Source organism: Desmodus rotundus, chromosome 3 (assembly GCF_022682495.2).
Source record: "Desmodus rotundus isolate HL8 chromosome 3, HLdesRot8A.1, whole genome shotgun sequence".
Taxonomy (NCBI): domain Eukaryota; kingdom Metazoa; phylum Chordata; class Mammalia; order Chiroptera; family Phyllostomidae; genus Desmodus; species Desmodus rotundus.
Window position 1 is genome coordinate 199,949,247 of NC_071389.1, and position 21,234 is coordinate 199,970,480.

The following is a 21,234-nucleotide window of genomic DNA, read 5'->3' on the forward strand; positions in this document are numbered from 1 at the left end:
GGAAGTGGGGATCCGACACCTGGGCCAAGATCCCCCAAGTCAAAGACCCTCTATGCTGCAGCCACACACAGCTGCCCTGTGGTCACGAGCAGGCAAGGCTGGCCGTGGGACCATAGATGAGACCCAGCAGTCCCAAGCCAGCTGCTGCCTGCAGCAGGTGGAGGGAAGCCTGGAGCTCCTGGGCTGGCATGCCTGAGGGTGAGCAGGACCCCAGAGCGGTGGCTGGGTGATGATCCCACCCAGCACCCCCCTTTGAGCCCCTCTCTCTAGCCAGGCCCGAAGCAGGGCCACTCCTGGGCTTCCCTGTTTCTTGAGCCAACGCATTCTCCTCTTTCTAAAGCCAGCGTGAAGCAAGTTTTCTGGCTCTGGCACCCCGAGGCTGTTGACCAGAACTCGCAGCTGGGGTTTGCACCTGGATCTGTCTGGCACCATCTCTCTCTGGTGAAGAAGGATCTTCAGCCAAAAATGAAAGGACTCGGAAAGGAGCCGTGATCAGATGCTCAGGTGGGAACGGCAGGGCCCTGGGACCCAGCACATGGGAACAGGAGGGAGGCTGCAGAGGGAGCCCCCAGGTAGAAAAAAGGTATCAGGTTGCCAGGACAAACCAAAGGGAATGCAGAATGCAGGCCAGACTCCTTCTAAGCTGCTAACCAACCCTCCCCCACAGCCTCCAGCACCATCTTGCCCAGTCCTCACAGCTCCTGCCTGGGGCCTTGAGCTGGGCTGGCAAGGCTGAACAGTGATGACTGGGACCCACCCTGCCCTGTCTGTTGAGGAGCCAGACTTGGAATCAGAAGTGACACAGGACCATGGCAACAAGGAGTGATGGGTGTGGCTGCTGTGACACCAGGGATGTGGGAGGCCAGAGGTGGCCCAGCTATTCTGGAAGGCTTCTTGGTGGAGGTCCTGGACACAGGACGAATGCCCCCCCCCCGCCACAGGTCTCCACCCAAACTGCCCAAATAGATGTCCCCGCATCATCCCTGAACATGGTGCTCTCCCTCCCGAATCCCATCTTTCCCTAGCAGACCCGGTGGGAGGTCCCAGGCTCCTCCCTCCTTCCCACTCCTGCCTCTTTCAGTCCTGATAGAAATACGGGAGAAAAAGAGGCAAGAGGAACCGGATGATCTGATCCAAATGCCTTTATTTGATGCTGCGATTTCAGGCTGGCTGAGTTAGACTGACGGCAGCCCCAGGGGGAGGCAGGAATGGGGTTTATGAGAGGATCGGGGTGGGGTGAGTCTCTCGTTCTTCTAGGCGGGTGCCTCTGGGTTCCAGGATGTGAGCCAGGACCATGGGTCAGGTAAAGGGCAGACTGTTCGCAGGGACAGAAGGGTCAGTCTGACCACGGGCCCTTGTAGCTGGTGCCAGACGCCTACTGTGCGCGGTGAGAGAGTTTTGATTAAGCCACAGGCTATCAAGCATGTGGGGACAACTGAGTCATGGGCAGTCCCACGGGTCGGAAACTGGCCTGACCCCTTCAAGTCCCTATCAAGTGGAGCAACAGCTTCAGACAGGGTGCCGTCTGCGGAGCCCCTCATTCCACCCTCAAGCCCATCAGGTGGGCATTACTAACACCTGGCTTGCAGTCCGAGGCTCCAATGGGGTCCACCCGATTGGCCTGGCCACCAGTCATCCTCCCGCCTCTCAAACCACAGGTCTCCTGTGCTCCAACCTGGCCACCGGACCCTGCCTTGAGATGCACCCCTGCAATCCGCACCCCCATCACCCCAAATAGATCCAGCTCCCCAGGACTCTATAAAGCCCGGGGCAGGTTCCGGCCACAGCCTGTGGCCGTGCTGAGGCCCTCACCACCGTCCCCGCGGCCAGGCAGCTTCTCCTGGTCCAGGGACACAAACCGGCGTCACCTGGTTAGAGTGCCTCCCGTACGTTCCTCCGGGCGGGGACCCGGCTTCTTAACGTAATAGGACCTGCCAAGTTGCACCTGGTCTTCACAGAAACACCCTACAATAGGAATTTAATTTTCTCCATTTACAGATGAAGAACGGACATCAGAATAGTGTCCCCGGCCACACCTAGCCGTCCTGAAGCTACACCAGTAGGTACACAAAGCACATCTGTAAGGAAGCCCCGCCCCGGAATGCGCGGACTTCGGGCATGCGCAGTTCCCGAAGCAGGAGGGAGTGCGCACGCGCATACGCTCCTCCTTCCAGACGCTCGAACTACAGCCCCCAGGATGCACCGGGCCAGGCGACCTAGCAGAGACCTTTTCAAACCCGCCAATGTCAGCCCGCGCCGCGATCGCCGCACCGAGTTTAAATCTAGGGCGCGGCAGCGGGTACGGAGCAGGGACCCCGGGTGGGCTTGGGCCGGGGGTGGCGGGATCCGCTCGCGTGTTCCGAGCCCACAGCAGCCCGGCCGAGAGCCGGGAATTCCGTTGCCGCCGTCCAGGGCGTTCCGCCCTGGCTCGGACCGGCGCCTCCCGGAGCTCGCGGCCTGTCCAGCTCGTGGCCCCAGGGGTGCGTCGCGTCCCTGTCGGTGCTGCTGAGTCTCACGCTGCTGGGCGTTCCCGGGGCGGAGGAACCAGGGGGCCTGGGCTCTGACCCCAGCTCACCCCCGGCCCCTCCTCCCCGCAGGGACTCTATGAGAGTGCTGGGCATGGAAGGCGGAGACAGCAGCGACGTGCCCCCAGCCCGCCGGGCAGGCGAAGCGGAGGTGGAGGGTCCCAAGGATGGTATGTCCCCGTCACTGCAGCGCCGTTGTTCAGGGAGCCCAATGAAAATGTCGGTCCATTTCATCCTTCCGTGAGCGCTTACCTGTTTATTCCGTACTCATGGAACTCACGGCTTGCACGCGTCTGTCTGCAAGGAGTTTGCCTGCGTTTGCTTTCTTTATTGTTAGGTTTTCTCCACCCGCCTTGACGCCCAGTTCACCTCCTGCCCTAAAAGGGATTCTCACCGCTTTTATTTGCTGCACTAACCCCAGGGCCCAGACCACCTCCTGGCGCTTCACAAGCACTCAGATCATCTGTGGGATGAAACCTGTTTTCCTCCTGTTTGTGGCTGGTTTCCGTTTTCTGACGCTGGTTTAGGATCTTCCCTACCGCCTTAGTGAGGCAGCCTGGCTGTCACTTGGCTGGCTTGTTCTGTCCCTGTCAGGTGCTAGTGTCTGGTTGCAAGTACAGCATTACAGGAAGAGTGAGGGGCGGTGCCCTCTTTCTGTTAAAGCATTTTGACATCCTTTCGTCCTCTCTTCCTCAACACCTGTGTGAGACAGGTAGACTGGGTATCCAAGCATCCTTAACACCTCCGTTTTCCAGAAACCGTCCTAGAGACGCTGGCAAAGTCGTCATCAGTTCTTCGTTGTGCACGGGAAGGTGTTTGTGGCTGCGCACCCCTCTCCTTCCTGGTGTATCCTTTCCAAGCACCAGTCCCTTCCACCTGTGGGCTGAATCCCCACTGCTTGTCTTGAGGACTTCAGCCCTCCGTCACCCTCCCTTGGCATCCTTGCTTTTGCCTGTCCCCGACCTCACACTCGTCCTTGACCTGCCCTGTTATCTCACTTGTCCTGCGTCCTCTCCTGCAGGATTGCATTGCGCCTCGTGCCTCTTTCAGAGCCAGACTTCAAGAGCTTTCTCTGCTTGCTTTGCTCGTATCTCTCAGATCCGACCAGCCCCTCCTGCCCTCACGCCTCCACTCCAGCTGCGTTCCTAAGTCACTGGCGGCATCCTTGTTGGCTTCCAAGGCATCTTAGTTTTGCTCCTGCCTCCATGTCTGGTGTGTCTCCATCTCTCCAGAGGCCTCTTTCTCTGCCATCTTTCGAAGCTGATCTTCCCCGGGACTGGGTCCCATGTCTCTGAGCTTCCACAGGGGCTCTCTGATGTTCCCAGGGTGTTAAACCGCATCCGCCTCCCGTGGTGGCCACGTTCAGCCTTGCGCACACACAGCCTCTCCTCTGAGCTCTGGTCTGGTGCGCACATCTGCCTGTTTGGCACCTTGGTCTCGGCTTGGTCCCCCTCCCACCTGGTCTTGCCTATCCTTTGTCTTTCTCATATAAGTTAGTGTCCCCTCCAGTCACCCAGCCCAAGTCGGTGAGGCCATCACACTCCTTCAGTTCCTGTCACTTGCACCATCAGAACATGTTTTGGATCCATTGACCTCCTTTCAGCTCCATGCAGATGTCACCACCGCGGTCTCAGCCACATCCACTCTGCTCTGCCTTCGTGTATATTTTGCATTTTCGCCGGTGTGTGCATTTGTCATTTCCATAGACCCTGTCTGCGTCCTTCTGGATACGCCCCACACAGCAGCCGGGTGTCCTTCTAAAGACACAAGCCGGGCCAGACCGCTTGCCTGCTTCAAGCCCTTCAGTGCTTCCCGGTGCGTGTTGGATAAAAGAAAAGCTCCTTCCCAGGCCTGTAGACCCTCGGGGTCTGGCCACCCTGTGTGTCCGCCTCCTCCGGCTGCCTCGGCCCCTGACCAGTTAGTCCCTTCGCTCGGGTTCCCCCTGGACAGCGCCCTCCTAAGGACAGCACCATGTTCCCCGTCTGCGGGGGGCGCCCGCAGCAGAAGGAGGCACACGTTCGCAGGTCGAGGTCACTGGGAGCCAGTGGCGGAGCGTGCAGTAGGAGGCTTTCTCCCTGACCCCTGGACTGGGGTCCCTTTTTCCATACCAGACGGTTGGAGGTCGCCAGCGGTGACCTATACATGTGACTTCCTGGGTTTAGACATGTAAAAAGTGAAGCGCCTGTCTGTCTCTCATTTTCATCCCCCGTCCACCCAGGTGCCCCTGCAAAGTCGACGAGTCCGCCGATGCCCGGGCCCTCTTCCAGGCCTGGTGTGTGCGGGTGCCGACCAGTGTGTGTGGGTCCGAGGTCAGTCGACTCCCTGCTTTTGAGAGAGCCCCCCCACGGCACACGCAGCCTGGCCCTGTGTCTCCGACTGTCTGTGCCACGTTTATCTTGTCGACCTCGCAGAGCAGCACACGAAGAGTCACTATTTATTCCGTTAGGTGCCTAAGTATGCCCCATTGTGGGGTTGTACTGTGATTTGTCTCCTCTGTGCGGGTGGGCATTCATTCTGTGTCCCGTGCCCGGCTGTTACAAGTGCTGTGTCCACAGGTGACATTGTGAGTGCCGGGGGCGCGGGCGTTGGTTCTGGGAGGTGCTGCCGCCCTCTTGCCCTCGGCGCCCCGTGCTGATCGGCACCTTGCCCCCGCATCCTTGCCCATGCTTTGTCTGACTTTGATTGTATTAGTTCAAGGGGTGAAAAGTGGAAGCTCAGGCTGTTTGTTTCTCGTGACCCCTATTTCTGTGTGAGGCTGAGCTTCTTGACATAGATTTAAGAACGCTCCATCTCTTTTCACGTGAGCTTCCTCTCTCCCTGTTCTTTGTCCATCCTCCCCTTACATTGTTTCCTTAGCGCTTTGTAGGCGCCATTCGTGAATTAGCCCTCCGTGGGGCAAGCTGCTGGTGTGCTTTCCCCTGTTCATTGTTTCTTTTAACTCTGCTCAGGGTGATTTTTGCCAGGCAGAGATCGAAAACAGTTTTATATACTGGACCATCAGCCTTTCCTTTCATGGCTTCTGGTCAGGTGTCCTAGACCTCCACACTCCAGGTTATAAAATAATTAACTTCCCCATGGTTTATAGTTCTTTTAGGGGTTTTTAAAAATATTTTATTTTATTTTTAAGTATCTTATTTATTTATTTTTAGAGAGAGGGGAAGGGAGAGAGAAAGAGGGAGAGAAACATCAATGTGTGGTTGCCTCTTATACACCCCCTACTGGGGACCCGGCCCGCAACCCAGGCATGTGCCCTGACTGGGAATCGAACCGGCAACCCTTTGATTCACAGGCAGGCACCCATCCACTGAGCCAGACAAGCTGGGGCTAGGGTTTCTTTTCTTTTCTTTTTTAAATTATGTCAAATATTGAATTTGTTTTTGAAAGGGGGATAGATCTTTTATACTCTGTAAGCAGGGAGTTCATCTCTAGGGCAGCTGAGGCAGGCGGGCCTTGGGAAATGCCCGTACCCGAAAGTGACCTAACTAGTGTCAAAGAGCCACTGGAGTGAAGGGCGAATGCGTTTCGGATCGTGTCTTCGAAAGGAGTACTTAGGCTTTCAGAAGAGCTTAGCAAACACCGAAGGGCTGGTGCTGTTTGTAAAAGAAAATGGAAAAGGTGATCTGGAGCCCCCGTGAAGGTGTGGCTACTAAGTAACGGGGAGTCGCACTCTGGGGAGCGAGGGCTCACAGCAGCCCGGACGGGGACCGGCGTTTCGGTGCGTCAGCCCCGGCCCTGAAACCACAGCAGCCTTTGTCCCCCAGGTGTTCTTCTTTTGGCCGATGAGAAATTCGACTTCGACCTGTCGTTGTCTTCTTTAAGGTAAGCACACGAGTTTTCTTCCCTTGTCTTGGGCGTAACCACATTCGGTGAGATCTTCCACTAAATGCCAGTGTTACCGAGAGTCCTCTTCTTCTAAAACAGTGCCAATGAAGACGACGAGGTCTTCTTCGGACCTGTCGGGCACAAAGAAAGATGTATCGCTGCCAGGTTGGAACGGAACAATCCAAGTCCCGAAGCCAGTCACTTCCGCTGGAGCCCCCTCACTGGGGAGAAGTTTGTGGAAGTTTATAAAGAAGCTCACCTCCTGGCCTTCCAGATAGAAAGCAGCAGCAGGAGCCAGGCGGCCCGAGCTGCCGGGCCTGAAGAAGCGGGGCGCCAGGGCGGGGAGAGGTTCATCCAGGACTCAGAGTTAAAAATGAGCCTGTTCGAGAAAGAAAACAAAAGCAAGAAAAGCCCCAGCTCACTTAAGAGGGAGACGTACTACCTGTCGGACAGCCCGTTGAGCGGGCCGCAGCTGTCGGGCATGGGCCCCCAGAGTACTGCTGCCCAGGCCCACCTCACCCAGACTCGGGGGCCCCCGCTCCCTTCCCGTCCCTCTCTGCCCCTGGAACCCAGTCCCATCCACCCTCCGAACCTGGCAGTGACTCGGAAAAAGGTCGTCAGCAAACTGCCGCCGCCCCGAGCGCCCGTCAGAGGAAAAAGCGGGCACTTGGCTGTGGAGAAGGTAGACACAGCCACGCAGCAGCCGTTGGTCTGGGGACGAGAGGCAGTCCCTGGCTTGTCGCCTTCCTGGGTTAGCCCTGTAGCCGGCACTTTCCTGGGGAGGAAGGCGGAGGCGTGGCCGCCCTGAGGGCTCGTGGTGGTGGGAGCTGGGTTTGGGGTGGATGTAGGCAGTGCCTCCTCCTAAGTTCTGGTTGATCGTGTTTCTTTGATGTTGTCACAAGGCTGGACGTTCCATCCAGTGGGGGTTGCACTTGCATTACCAACCAACTTCCGAAAATTGCGCTTCCTGGAATAGCCGCTTGTCGTCCTCCTAAACAGTGATGAGGTTTAGGTGCTTTCCCCGTAGGCAGCAAGCAAGGAGCTGTCCTGGGAAGTGGCAATGGACAGGTGTCCCTTTAGGGCACAGCCAGCCAGCTCCAGGAAGCTGGTGTCCAGGGGTTTGAGGGGAGGGCACAGGGTAGTGGGAGTGGGGGTCAGGTGAAGGCTGCTTCCAGGTTTAGCCTGGCCGTGCGCCCAGGGCGGTCAGGGAGCGAGGGAGGGAGGCAGCTCGTGCGAGGGAGAGCTGGCTGTGGCCTGCCCTGTGTCTTTCCCCGCGCCGCTCCACTCTGCGCCTGTCTCATCAGTCACGGCAGTGACGCTTGGTGGGTCTGTTAGCGGTTTAGGTCAATGCAGACGCCTGGCCATGGCCCAGATGCCCCTTTTCCCTCCACAAAAAGCCCTGAAGCACACGCCCCCCCATCAGGACCCGGAACTGAGCCCGCCGAAGGCGCCCCCGCCCGCAGAGCCCGCAGAGCCCGGGCCCATTGTGGACCGGGAGGCGGGCCAGGCGGGCCAGCCCTTCCTCACGTGGAGACCATTTGCATGCACATCCCTAAGCTGGTGTTTCTAGAATAAGGCTAACGTGTGTCTTGCGTGAAGAGTTGACTCAGGGCAGAGAGATTGCCTTATGCTGTGGGCCCTCTGCGGCCTTTGTCCCCTCCTAGCAGTGACCTGGTGCCAGAGGGCGGGGGTTTTGGTCAGTGAGGTGTTGGCTGTGCTGCCGAGCCTCACGTGGGGCTCACTTGGGCACCCACCCCGCACACGTGTTTCTGGGACACGTCTTTGACTCCCGAGTGACTCTGGCACCCCTCCTCCGTGAGCATGGCCTCCAGAAATGCCCGACCACTGGGCTGTACTATTTAGAAATGTGGGGTGTGCCCAAGAGAACTGGGGCCTCTGTCCCCACGAGAGCCCGTGTGCTGTGTCTACAGCAGCATTCTTCCCAATGGCCGATGGGCAGGAACAGCCCGGATGCCGGCAGCTGTCGGGCGGACCGGTAAAACGAGGCAGTCCGCGCAGTGGGGCGCGCGGCACAGACGCGGTGATGATGATGCACTTGCTGAAGCAGGCGGCCTGGGCACCGTGGCTCAGGGAAGGGGCCAGTGGCAAAAGGTCCCCAACCGTGTGATCTTTATGTGAGGTGACCGTGATAGGCAAATTAGGGACCCGCTTAGTGGTGGCCTCGGCGGGGGTGTGACTGCTCCTGGCTGTGCGCTTGGTTTAGGGCCACAGACGTGCCCTGCGATTAGATTGGTGGCTGTCACACACCGCGGGGAGCACACGCCACCAGAGGGGCATGGCGCCATGAGATGGTGAATTCTGTGTCGGGTCGGGAGTGTCTCACGTTTAACGGTGGCATGAAGGACAGAGGTACAGCCTCATCTCCACGGCTTCATGAGCTGCTGCTGCTGCTTCTCACTGGCTCTGTTAGCAGGGTTATTTGTGGGCTGGCTTCGCCCCGTGCCTGCCCTGATCACCAGGGGCCAGGAATCTGTGACTTGTCTGGCTTGGCTGGCTAAAGGAAAACGGCTCTCTGTGCCAGCCCGGGAGGGGGATTTGTTGCCAAGCAGCTCCTCTGGGTGAGGGGACAACCGGGTGGTGAGTGACCCCTCGGCACAGCGTGAGAACTCTGTGGGGCTTGGACTGGTGCCTCGGTGGCCCCCGTGGATAGCAGTCCCGAAGGAGGGATAACCGCTATAGCGGGTCTGTCTGCGGCGCAGGGCCGCTCTATCCACAAGGATGGCACCGGCTTTTAACGAAGCCGCGGAGTGAGTCCCCCATCGCTCTTGTCCCTGGTGATTTGGTGGAGGAAGTGACCCGCTGTCCCCCTCAATCTCAGTGGCGGGTGAAGGGGCCCGTGCGGCACTGGGGGTCTGGCCGCTGCGGGCAGTCGCTCTGAGTGGGAGCCTTTGTGTGTCCTTACGTGGTACAGACTGGACGGCTCCCACACCCCGATTTAACATTTTCAGTCCACAAAGGAGACACCAGCAAGTCCTTCTAGGGTGAAAACCCTCGCTGAGAAGGAGTCCCATGGGGACAGGCCCCCTGACACGCCCAGCGCTGTCCAGGGCATCCCCAGCGTGCCAGCCCGCGGAAGCTACCTGGGCCAGGGCAAGCGATCGCTCCCTGTGCCCCACAAGGTGGGTCAGCTTGGGCTGTCGCTGGGCTGTGGCTCATGAGCAAAGGGAGTAGGCTGGGGACGTGACTTTAACTGAAGTCAAGGTTTGGAAGGCTGACGGTGTGACCCTGGGCGGCAGCTTGGAGAAGCATGAAGAACGGGCCTGGCGCGTGCTGGGGGCTGGCCTCTGCTGCCCGGGGGTCACGTGGGTGGGGACACCTGACCTGTCTGTGCTCCGGGGCGTCTGTGACACGGGGTGCTCCCTGTGGCAGGGCGGTGATGCTGGATAGCTATTCTCTGAAACCTCAGCTCCTCTCGGGTGTGGGGACTAGCCGTCCACCTCTCTGCCATCTACTTCTCTGCATTGGTGGCCAAGCTGCTGGACGCTGGGCCCCGGCACCCGCAGCTCAGCGAGCTCCCCAAGGGGCCAATCGCGCGGTAATTGACGAATACCACTTGACCTTCTCTGATTCAAGATGATAGTCACAAAACTACTAAAAAGTATTACAAAACCCTACTTTTGCGGAAATAAGTATTGGGTAGAATATGGAGTCTTCGATGATTGTTGACCTTTTGTTACAGGTGGGGCTGAGGAGACCTGGGTTGAAGCCCCCTGGCTGTGTTGCTGGTCTGGTGAGAAAGGCCGCTGCCCGGGGGGACATTTCGGGCGGGAGCTCCAGCGTGTGCGCGTCCCCCGCAGCGAGCACAGGTAAGGCAGCCAGGCCCTCAGGGGAGACTGTCGGGGTGGAGGTGGCCCCGAGCCCCCTCTCATTCGTCCTGAGTGTTAGGGAGAGGTGGCAGAAAGCTCCTCAAGGGGTCGTGCTCAGGGGTCCACCTGGCACAGGTAAGCCCTACCAGCCAGGGCCACAGCAAACCAGATCTCGCCACTTTCTGGAGAGGGTCGGCTCTGAACCCCGCAGGAGGACCTGGGCGGTGGGCAGGCTCCCGTCGCTGAGGAACAGGTGCTGTTGTGTTCCCTGACGAAATGGGCGCCTCAGGACAAGGCGGGACTCAGCTCCAGCACCGAGGGCCTCTCGGTCAGCAGCAGCGGGACCACTGAACCGGCTCGGGGGGCAGGGGTGACTCCCCGGGAGACATGAGCACGGTCCTGGCTGCACGCTGAACCGAGACTTTGGACCCAGCCCTTGTCAGAGCAGATCGGTCCCCCTCCCAAGGACAGACTGAGTTCACCTCCCAGATGCACACGGGCCGGTGATACTGCTGATGGTGTCGCCCTGGACGACGGGATCGAGGCTCGATGACCTCTCTTGGGCCGGTGCCAAGGCCACTCGAGCAGAGGCTGGCCTGCCGAACGAAAGGAACCAACGAGGACTTCGAAAATCTAAAGAGCCTGTTCTTTAAAAAAAAAAAATTATTGATTGGTTGATTTTTACAGGGAGAGGAAGAAAGGGACACTAATTTGTTCTGCCCGTTCACACATCTCGGGCTGATTCCTGGATGTGCCCCACCTGGGGGTCAAACCCACAACTGTGGCCTATCGGGGTGATGCTCCAAGCACCTGAGTTACCCGGCCAGGGCAAGAAAATGTTCTTTACAAACCACCAGAGGGCACCCTGAGGCCCCCGCCTCTTGCACTCCCAGTTGCCTTCACGGAAAAGCGGGGAGTGTCCAAGGCCTCCGGACGGGGCGGGGGAGGCGCCCAGGGCACCCACACCCGGCCGACTGTCCTTAGTGCTCTGGGCACCTTGCATGCTGTGGGCCCTTCTGAGCGCGGCGTGCCGCCTGCCCACTGGTCTGCCTTCATCCGTTGGTCGCGGCCAGTGAAGTGGGCTCCTTCCCCACACTGACTGATGTGGGGCACATCGGCAGCTGAGGACGGTCACCAGAGTCTGCTCTTCTCTCTGAAACGGTGCCCTTGACTTGGGCCCCGGCTTCCCTGTGACTTAAAGGAATGGCCAGTACTGATTGTAGTGATCGCGTCTTCTCTCCCGGCTCCCCTGCCACTGCCCTGACTGCGCGGGTGGGGGGGTCACGTGTTGGGGGGAGGCCGCTGGAGTCTGAGACTAAGGGAACGCAGGGGATGATCTGCTGAATGAGGGGGCATGAGCTGCCCACATGGGCCGGCGGGAGCTCTCAGCAGCCGGGCTCCTACGTCTCCTGGGTAAAAAGACACGGGGCTGATGAGATTGAAGGTGCGGTTTCGAAACACCCCCACAGAGGAAGTCAAGTCCCCAGATTTGCTGCTTACAGGCCCCAGAAATGCGGGGCAGGCGGTGAGCCCACAGAAAGGCGGCCCTCCGTCCCCAGGCACCCTGGAGCAGGAGACCGAGTCGGAGAGCGGGCGGGAGGGCAGCCCCAGTCACTTGGACGGTATTTGGGCGGAGCTCACCGGCCTTTTGCAGGCTCAGGGCTAAGTGGTGATTTTTACAGGTGCCCCGAGGACAGCAGAGCAGGAATGTGGGGTGGAGACCCTAAGCTGGGGTCCTCATCTGAGTGTCTGGGCTCCGGGTGAGCAGACTCGTCCGCTGTGAGATGCTGGGCGGCGGCTCCACGCAGTGGTCTGCCCTCGCAGGCGTGGGGCGCACTGCCTGCCTGTCCTCGGCAGCGGTGTGACCAGTGGACAGAGTGCGAGAGGCTGTGTGCCCTCACCTGCCTCTCGGCGACTGTCTGCGGCGGCCTGTCTTGTCCTGACGGACACACACAGGACTCTGTCCGCGATGCCACATGTTCTTCTTACCTGGAAACCGTCACAGTGGATAGTAATAGTGTGCCTCGCTAGCAGACGGTGCGAAGGGGACATGCGTGCTAACGGTAGCACATCTCAGGCGTGTTGGTTAAACTTCATACGTATGTAAGAGTCGCGTGAGCTTGAGTGGTGACCAGGTTTTGTGTGACTCCCCTTCCAGCTAAATCAGGCGAACGTGCAAGGATCTCTGCAGACGGCTCCCTGCCTCCCTCGGACCCCGGCCAGCCAGGCCCAGCGGGAGCCACTGTGGCCAAGCCGTCCCTGCAGGCGGGCCCTGCGGCCCTGTGCGGGCAGAGCCGGGGCCCCGGGCGGCCCGCAGCGCCCACCACGTCAGCTCTCCCCCAGCCCCAGACGCCAGAGCTGGGAGGCACGGGGCTGAGCTCTGAGCCCCGTTTGTCCCGGTCTTCTCAGCGGAGTGCGGCTGGGGGCACCAGGCGGGACTCCTCTCTGCACTCCCAGATGAAGGTCAAGGTCGTGCCTGCCCCTGCAAGTCAGTTCAAAGTCCCCAAGTGTCCTGCTGGTGAGTAAGAGGACGTTGTGATGGGTTTTTAGAATGGCGAACGAGTTGTGTGTGAAGTTAAAGAACTTGCCAGTTTGGGTGATGGTGGCTCCTTGGCGCCCCCTTCCTTGGCGCTTTAACTGAGTCTGTGGCCTGCTCTGGAGGAGGGGCGGCGGGGCCCCTTGTCTCACATCCCTCCTCTGTGTAGCACGGCCTTGCCACTCCCACCTGCTCTCCTGTTCGGCGTTTTGAGGATTACGGGTTTTGGTGTGGCTTTCTTTGTGTTGTTACGCTAGAGGGTTCTCGAGCTTCTGTCTGTGGGTTGATATTTTTAATCAAATCTGACCAAATGTGGCCATCATTTCTTCAAATATTTTTCTTGCGACGTCCCTGCATTTCCTGCAATTCTAAGCGCGTGTCCTGCAGGCTCCTCGGTGTGGACCACTGAAGCTCGGCTCTGTTCCCTGCAGCCTCCGGTGCCAATGCCGCCCGTCACCCGGGTCATGTGTCTGCCACCCGGCAGGGTGCCTGAGCCGCTGCCGGCCCGTGCGCTGGTCTCTCTGCTCCGCGATAGCGGGTGGTGTCTCCACCGGGCCCCACGCTCTCTCTATCTCCCTGCAGACGCTGGCCACGGTTCTAGTGGTCTACAGTCTGTTCCTGCCAAGCTCGTCGGCCCGTCTTCCTGGGGTCTGTTCTTAGCGACTCGCTCTTCCTGGTTACGGTCACATTTTCCTGCCTCTCCACGTGCAGCAGTTTCTGTTGTCTGCTGGACATTGCGAATGTTACCTTTTTGAGGGTCTGGACGTTGCTGTCTTTACAGAAGGGAGTTTCGCTTTGGCAGGCCGTTAAACCTCACGTCACCTCGAGTCTCTTGAGGCTTCTTTTCAAGCTCGATGTGCAAGGCCCATGTCGCCTTGACTCCCGGGACAGTTCCGCCCGCTGCTGGCGGGTGGCCTTTCCAGGTCTCTGCTGAATGCACTGTGTGTCCCCAAGGCCTCCCCTCGGCTGCGCAGGTGGGAGTGTGTCCCAGCGTGAGCCGCGGCCGACCCCACGGTACTCCTTGTCTCGGCCGGGCGCGTGGGCTGCTCGCTGGGCCCCGGCGAGAGTGTGACAGGCGCGCACAGGCCGACGGGGGCAGAGGGCTCTGCCTCCTCTCCGGCGCTTTCCGGGCGACCAGGCGGTTTTGAGTTATCGGCGTTGCCGGCGTGTTTGGTGGCCTTGACTGCCATGAAAGGATGCGCCCTTCCGCCGAGCGTCTCTGGTGCTGGGCCCTCTGTGAGGTTCGAGGGGTGTGAGGACAAGACAGACCCCGCCCTCCCGGGATCCACGTTTCCTCAGCAGGAGATAAGACACGAGCGGGCTTTCCAGTCGTGGGTGTGATGAGGTGGGTGTAGAATGGCGACGTCAGGGTGTGCTGTGTGCTGGGGAAGAACGTGGACCGCGGGTCCTTCCTTACATTGCTGGTGAAGGCTCCTCACGGCAGGCGACACCAAGCAGAGTTCTGAGCTGTGAGAGGACAGATGGCACACGTGCCCTGCGAGGTGGGACCAGCACGAGGCCCGGGGGTGGGGGGTGGGGCTCGGCCGCGCAGCAACTTTTGGGTGTTTGAAGAGCGAGGAAGTGCGGTGTGCGCGGTGGGGAGATAGGAAGAAGGTGAACACAGAGCAAAGGCGTTGGAGGTGGGGGTGCGGTGGGGGCTCCGGTTCTGTCTCGGGAATCATCTTGGAGGCTGAGATCTGAGAAGAGGGGGGTGGGAGGTGGAGGGGCCTCTGGGCAGCGTTGTGGGGACCACTCTGCTCCGAGAGGGTGCAGACACTTGGGGGCGGGGTCAGGTTTGTTTACGGTGGGAGGGGGCCCTGCAGGAGCTGGGCCCTGGAACACCTGTGGCAAAGGGGGACAATGTCCTCACCCCTGGCTCCCAGGAGGTAGCCAGGTGCGGCCTGGGGGCGCTGGGGTGAGTTTGCGAACCGGTTCTGGGGAGCTGGCACTGCTCGGGGCTGACTCGTGGGCCTGAAGCCTAGGGTGCCACTCAGCCCTCTGCCCGTAGTCACCCCCCCTCCCCCGGGGGTGGATGAGACTCTGCACAGGGAGACAGTCATCAGCCTCAAGACCTCCAGGCAACATGGTGACGTCTTAGGACTAGGACTGTGGGGAAGTCCTGGTTGGGGACGTGAGGGCCTTGGTGCCGCCCCAGGCGAGCCTGCAGTGGGTCAGGAGTCCCGCTGCGCCGCTGAACAGGCCTATCCTCGTCGCTCTTCAAGTCCTGCTCTCTGCCTGCCAGGGACAGCAGCCGGGCTGGGGCGCAGGCTCCCCCTCTCCGGCTCCAGCAGGGGCACCTTAGGGCCCTGCCTGGGGCGAACCCCGTGGGCTTGTCTGAGCCCCCTCATTTCCGTACCCCTTCGCTGCGCCCGGGGGCTGTGGAGACAGCGAGGAGCCCCGGGCGAGGGGCGGACCGCCTGGTCCGAGTGGGACTGACTGCTGGCTTCCTCCCTCCCCTCAGGTGGACCCCCAGACAGCGCGACGCCCCGGCTCTCTCGGGCACCGAGGCCACCGTCCTGCACGTCGGCCGGGAGGTGAGGAGCTACAGGGCCCTGGAAGCAAACAAACACTCCTGCTAACGCACTTCCCGCAGGGGCCCCGCGCCAGACTCCGGGGCCCTTTTACAGCCACTGCAGTCCACGCAGCCACAGCCCCGCCCCCACGGTGCCGGGCCGGCCCCCAGCCCTGGCCTGGGCTGCTCTGGGTGCAGCCCAGCATCTGAGGGTCCCCAGAGGTGACTCCAGTTCGTGCCAGCGGTGGAGACCGTGGGTCGGTGTGGTTACTCAGACTTGGTGTGAGTCCTGGCTTCTCCATGTCCTCATTAGAGCTGGCGTGAGCTGTCCAGCATGGCTGACCCCAAGTCCTCACCCGCCCAGCTGGCCGCACCCAGCTCGGCATTGCAGACCCCACATGAGAAAACGTGCGCCCACCCCTGGGAGGCCTGGGCTGGTGCAGGGGCAGCTTGGCAGCCCCTCCCCTTAGCTGTCCTCCCGCCCTGCTGGCTGAGATGGGGGCTGCTCTGGCCACCTCTCTGGCCCTTTCTGATGACCCAGCCCGGCTTGCTGAGGGCTCAGCACAGTGGAGGGACAAGCGCCATCCCTGCTGCTCAGTCCTGTGCTTGTGGGTGGGGCCTGGCACCCCTGTATGGCCGAGGTGGGTGCACTGCTTTGGACCTTGCAGGGCGTGGTGGGCAAGACAACCCTGGACAGAGCCCTGGCTCTGCCCCTGGCCAGCCTGGCACATCAGCACGCCTTTCCACAACCCTGGGCTTGCACTTACTCGTCTGTGAGCTTGGAGGTGCGGGGGGTCGGGGGGCGTTGGACCAGAGGCCCCCGCTTCCAGCGCAGGGGTGAACCAGACCCAGGGCCAGGCAGCTCCACTGCCTCTGTGGCCAGGCAGCGAGGGGCGTCTGACCTCCCGGGTCTCCCTGAGGGGGTGCGGAACCACCTGTGTGCGGCGCTCGGGGGTGCAGGGCGGTGCGGGGCCTGGCAGGCAGTGCAACCTCACTTTGCAGCCGCCTCCCAGAGTGGTCCTCTGTGTCAGTTCTCACTCAGGTCTGCTTCAGACTCTGAAGGGCATAGAGACTGTCCTGACCGGTGACAGGCTGTAGCCACAGCATCCCCAGTCCTCCCCGTGTACTCGGGTGTCCCAGACATGCTTCACTTAAGAACAGTAACCGACTTGGCCCCACCTTGCTCCTTTGCCAGCAGCGAGGCAGGTCCCGGCCACGGAAGCCATGGCACCGCTGGGGCTGGGAGGGGGCTGCGTGGCAAACAGGGGTTGGTTCACAGCTGGATCTGGTGGCCTTGAGCCTGGGAGTGGGCAAATAGGCAGTGGCCCAGCCAGACCCCGCTGCGGGTCCGGGTGCCCTTATGGGAAGGCCTGTGCCAGCCCGGTGACTTAGGTCTCTCCTGAACCTCCTGTGAAGTGGGTTCTCCGGGCAGTGTCTGCAAGGTGGTCACGCTGAGGGGAACCTGTGAGGACGGAGGCGAGGCTGTGGTAAGGAGGGACCCGAGGCACACGCTGGGGCGGGGAAACAGCCCGCCCAGCCTCTGCTGGCTGGGACCTCCCCTGGGGGAACCGTAGCCCCCCTGCAGCACATGTGTGCATTGGCTGAACGACTGGGAGCGTCTGAGGTCACCTGTGCATACAACCCCAACGTTGTCTTTCCAGGGCTGTCCACGGCACCCCGGCACGGCGTGCCTCGGGGCCCGTCTCTCAGACCCCTGTGAGTGCGCAGCGCGTGGCCGCCCTGCTCACACCTGCCGGCCGCCGGCTCTCAGGCCTTCCAGTGCTGACCCCGAGGACCCAGCCTAGGACTCTGGCATCTCCCCAGCGTGGGTCTGCTCGGCGACTTTCTTCCGAGCCCCGGAGAAGATCTGCAGTGAGGTGAGGTGACAGAGAGGCTGCTGCAGGTCTGTCGCAGATCCGGGAGGCCTCCAGCCCTCCAGCAGCCGCCGTGCAGGGAAGGCTGCCTCGTCTGTATGTGGCTGCTCGTCAGGAGCCAGGTTCACGCCTGCTGGGGAAACGCTCTCCTTAGAAACTAGGAGACAGCTCTTCGCGGTCTCGGTGCCCCTGCTGACAGGGAGCCTGTGGGGAGCCCTGCTGGGAGGAATGCCCTTTATCAACGACCTTCAAAATCCAGTCCCCTGTGCCTCTACCCCAGCAATACCGCCCTGGGCGTGAGACGCCATCCAGACAGAGGTGCCAGCGGCGCAGAGGGCTCTGGGGCAGAGACTGGAAGGCACCCGCCCTCAGGCCATGGGAAGGCCTGAGTTAGCACCGCTCCTGCTTCCGCAGGGGCTTTTCCATGGGAACCCTTGAGAGAGAGGATGGGGAAGAGGGTGTGGGACGGGGTCCTGTCTCCAGCAGACAAATAGCGGCTGAGAAAACCAGTGAAGAGTCACGCAGCCCCCCGCAGTGGGTGCGCTGCACCCCATGTGTGTGGATCTGCATGCGTGTGTCTGCGTGGATCCGTGAGAATGGAGGCGGTGGGGTCGGGGGTAGTGGCAGACAGGAAGGCAGACGGGGCCGCACTCACACCAGTGAGACCCGGTCTGAGAGCAGTTATAATGATGCGCTGTTAAGTATCTCATTTTTACTTGTAAATAGAGGAAAAACTCTTTTCAGGTTGTGATAAAGCCTTTGAAATATCGAAAAGGAAATACAGTGTGTTAATTACAGAAACAGCTGCTCTCCTTGGCTTCGTCATGTGATTCGGTGTCCAGGCGGCAGGGGTGTGAGGGCCCGCCCAGCACAGCCTGCGTCCTGGGCCTGCAGACCCGCAGGAAGCGGGCGGCGGGCGGCGGGCGGTGCATGCTGTGCTGTCTAGTGGGAAACAGGCACCGAAGGATGGTCTGCCTGGGAAGGGGGTGTCCCAGGGAGGCCGTGATGCGGACTGTGTGACCAGGGAGCCCCCCCCTGCCTGGGCGCCAGGCCCACCCCTGAGGCCGTGGCAGGTGGACTGCCTGCGGGCTCTCGGCGCTGGAGAGCGGGCACGTCTTAGGAGCAGGCAGACGGAGAAGCTGCAGGGCCACTGTACAGGGACAGGGAGGGAGCCCACTCCCCAGGGGGTCCTGCTCCTTGCCTCCTGTGTGACAACCTGAGCAAAGGGACTGAAACGGGCGCACAGGGAGGAGAGCAGGCGGGCAGAATTTCGGAGCTGATCCGACCTCAGAAATCGTTCGGTCCTCCCGATGGAGCCGGGACTGGAGCCACGGTGCTCTCCACTGTGGTCCCTCCTCCAAGACCAGCTCTCAGCCTGCACACTGGCCCCCTGGAAATTCCCTCACGAGGTCCCCCCGCCTCCCGCAGGCCTGCGCCTGGGAGTGGGTGCTTGGACGAGTCCTCCGACGGGAGCTTTTCTCCTCTGGCGGCCGTGCCGCAGGCTCTCAGCTTCTCCCCAGAAAAGAGTGACTTCACCTTCCCTGCAAGCGTGGCCGCAGCACAAGTGCCAGTGGAGGCACAGCCCCCTGCGGAGATGCCCCCTGCGGAGATGGCCCCTGCGGCGGAGGTAAAGGAAACAGGATTTCCCGGTGTTGTCCGATTAGCGGAACCTGCCTGGAGGCTGAGTGGTAACAGAGGCCGCGGCTGGCAGAGTTGCCCCCACAGGAGAAAAAGGCCACACCTCTGCCCTGTGACCCAAGAGGGCCAGGGCTCGAAGGACGACAGGGAAGCAGGGCGGCAGTGGGGGTCAGTGGGCGGGTGCACAGGGGTGGGGCGGCCGGCTCCCCCTAGCAGGGGCCCATCCTTCCTTACTTCTCCAAACTGTGTGCACTCGGGATGTAGCAAGGCCCGTGTTTGCCGAAACGACAGGCAGAAAGGAGGGAGACTTGCCTCTGACCCTCGGGTCGCCGTCTAGGTCCTGCTGGTGGACATCCCGCTGGAGCGGCTTTGCATAGCCCCTGCCTCGGGGAGCTCCCCGCTCGCCGATGTCGCGCTCATTGACTTCGGCAGCCCCCCAGGAGCCGGTGGGCCTTTGATTGACCTTCTGGTCAACACTCCGGACACAGACAGGAATGCCACAGCCAAGCTGCCCCCCAACATGGGACAGGTGAGGCGCCGCTGGAGGGCCGTGGGCTCCGGCCTTGGGTGGTCTCGGTTCTAGGTTCGTTCCTGGATTCCCAGACTTCACGGTGACCCTGGAGAGTGGCCTTTAGGCTCCTAAGGGCCACAGGTCTCCAGGCACAGCTCACCTTTGGTGGCGAGAGCTCAAAGTCACAGCCCAACTGGGGAATCCCAGGACCCCGGAGCTCTCCCAGGGTGGGGGTCATGTTGCCACCCCAGGGTCCCTGGTGCCTCATGTGTGACGAGAGAGCATAGTTGTGGGGGCCCAGAGCGCTTCAGCAGGTGGCACCCCCTCCTGGCTTCCTGGAGGGCCCTTGAGCTGTCAGCGCTCCCGAGCCACGGTGGGGACGGCCCCAGCAGCCCGGTCCCGTGTTCACTGGTGGGAAGGGGAGAAGGGCCAGCGGGGATGGCGCGCTCTGTTCACCCCCCGCCGCTTCTCCCTGCAGCTGACAGGCCTGTGCCCGCCCCTGATCCCGCTGAGCCCTGAGGCCAACAAGGAAAACCTGGATTCCCCACTTCTCAAGTTCTGAGTGCAGGAGGGCCTGGCGTGTCTGTCACGGGGACAGTCCGGCCTCACGTGGTTTCGACCCTTAGAGATGAATCTGAGGGGAGATCGAAACTGCTGTGCTTGGCGGGGGGAGGCTGCGGGGTCCGGGCAAGTTCCTGACCGCTTCCTGGGAACTGCCCTCAGGCAGTTTCTGTCCTCGCTGCCCCTCCCTGTGCTGGACGCCAGTCAGAAGCCCCCCAAATGGAGTTTTGTTGTGAATGTGTTTTTATGTAAAATAGTAAGTCAACATTTTAAAAACCAGATTTATATGAAAAGTTAAGTATTCTAGATGTAAGTTGAATTGTGAAATAAAATATATTGAAGCCTATCTTGACTCTCACATGTACGTAGCTATTTTCACCACTCGAGTCAGTGTGCGAGATCCACACCGACCCACCGGGCTGCAGAATCAGGGTGGTTGTCGCCGGCAGCCTCCAGGACAGGACGCTGACGACACATCAGGCTGACAGACAGACCCAAAGAGACCGTGTGACCTCACGTGCGGGGAGCCGGTGGGGGGGGGGGGGCTCTTGAAGCACCTACAGAGAACAGGCTGCCTGAGGTGGACGACAGGGCGGAATGGGTGAAGGCGTCAAAGGCACACGCTTCGGTTGTTTAAAAGACAAAGTCAGGGGCACCTGATTAGAAAGTGGGGTGAGTGTGAGCGGCTGTAAGTGTAGCCCCGGGTCTGGGGCGGGCCAGACAATGGGCACTGTCACTGGGCGCCCAGGTGACTCAACAGCGATGGCCACAGGCCTGTGGAGAGGCTCCTTGGATGGGGGTGGGTCGGGGGGGGGGGTGCTGGACGGAGAGGAGGAGGCTCCTCTGCCAACCCAAGGTGACCCCTGGCTGCGCTCCCAGCAGGAGCTCCCCACCGCAGGGCCCAGGGCGCTGGTCAGGCGTGTTCCCTGCCCGAGGCCATTCTAATGGGATGTGGGTCCACACTCGCTGGCCTGGAGAGAACCTGTACACAAACCTCCCTGTTCTGTGAGGCACTTTCACAGGCAGAAAAGCTGCTAACTGGATCCCTCCTGGGCTCCCACCTGGTGTCCCCTGCAGGAGACCCGGGACCCTGAATCCCCAAGGGCTGAGGCGAGTTGTGCTGGTTGGTGTGAGAGAGTCACCACCGGCAATGTGGCTCCGTGGTCTCAAGAGCAGGAGAGTGAGCCGAACTTCATGGGTGGCCTTGAGGTGCCTGGAGACACAGCTTTCCCTCAGAGATGCTGGGGGTTTGCGTCCTTAACTGCAGTCACCCGTAAGCTAGCAGCCAGGCTCACCACAGGCCACGTGTGGTGGGGGAACCCACCCTGGCAGCTGCTGTGGCACCATGTCAGCCCCCACCCCCACCCCTCTGTTCCAGTGGGCAGCAGGGATACTAGAACATAGTATTAGTGCCACGGGGGTCCTCTG

The 21,234-nt window shown here is 60.9% G+C and overlaps 1 protein-coding gene and 1 long non-coding RNA gene across 6 annotated transcripts; one reads left to right on the plus strand and one right to left on the minus strand.

Moving 5' to 3' along the window:
• Nucleotides 1-1,127: 1,127 nt before the first annotated feature.
• Nucleotides 1,128-2,102, minus strand: LOC112322072 (uncharacterized). Of its 2 annotated transcripts, none has more exons than XR_002976579.4 (2): nucleotides 1,869-2,102; nucleotides 1,128-1,378 (listed from the first exon to the last, which is right to left on the minus strand). It is a non-coding gene; the product is annotated as an uncharacterized lncRNA (long non-coding RNA). The 2 variants fall into 2 exon arrangements; XR_002976578.4 differs by having other exon boundaries at nucleotides 1,128-1,375; nucleotides 1,869-2,097.
• A 79-nt stretch (nucleotides 2,103-2,181) lies between these two features.
• Nucleotides 2,182-20,144, plus strand: GTSE1 (G2 and S-phase expressed 1). Of its 4 annotated transcripts, none has more exons than XM_053919735.1 (12): nucleotides 2,182-2,299; nucleotides 2,598-2,695; nucleotides 6,287-6,344; nucleotides 6,447-7,029; nucleotides 9,317-9,487; nucleotides 10,048-10,174; nucleotides 12,333-12,692; nucleotides 15,172-15,244; nucleotides 16,884-17,099; nucleotides 18,525-18,723; nucleotides 19,072-19,263; nucleotides 19,724-20,144. In XM_053919735.1, the coding sequence occupies exons 1-12, from the start codon at nucleotides 2,244-2,246 to the stop codon at nucleotides 19,805-19,807; spliced, it is 2,217 nt and encodes a 738-aa protein (XP_053775710.1). In that variant the 5' UTR covers nucleotides 2,182-2,243; the 3' UTR covers nucleotides 19,808-20,144. The 4 variants fall into 4 exon arrangements, with proteins under 4 accessions (XP_053775710.1, XP_071077210.1, XP_071077211.1 ...); XM_071221109.1 differs by having other exon boundaries at nucleotides 2,183-2,299; nucleotides 6,273-6,344; XM_053919736.1 differs by lacking the exon at nucleotides 2,182-2,299 and adding an exon at nucleotides 2,372-2,480.
• Nucleotides 20,145-21,234: the final 1,090 nt, after the last annotated feature.

Coding starts and splice junctions, on each gene's coding strand:
- GTSE1 (XM_071221109.1), top strand. CDS start 2,198: ATGCACCGGGCCAGGCGACCTAGCAGAGACCTTTTCAAACCCGCCAAT. Junction 6,345..6,446: donor CTGTCGTTGTCTTCTTTAAG/GTAAGCACACGA, acceptor CTTCTAAAACAG/TGCCAATGAAGACGACGAGG. Junction 7,030..9,316: donor GGCACTTGGCTGTGGAGAAG/GTAGACACAGCC, acceptor TAACATTTTCAG/TCCACAAAGGAGACACCAGC.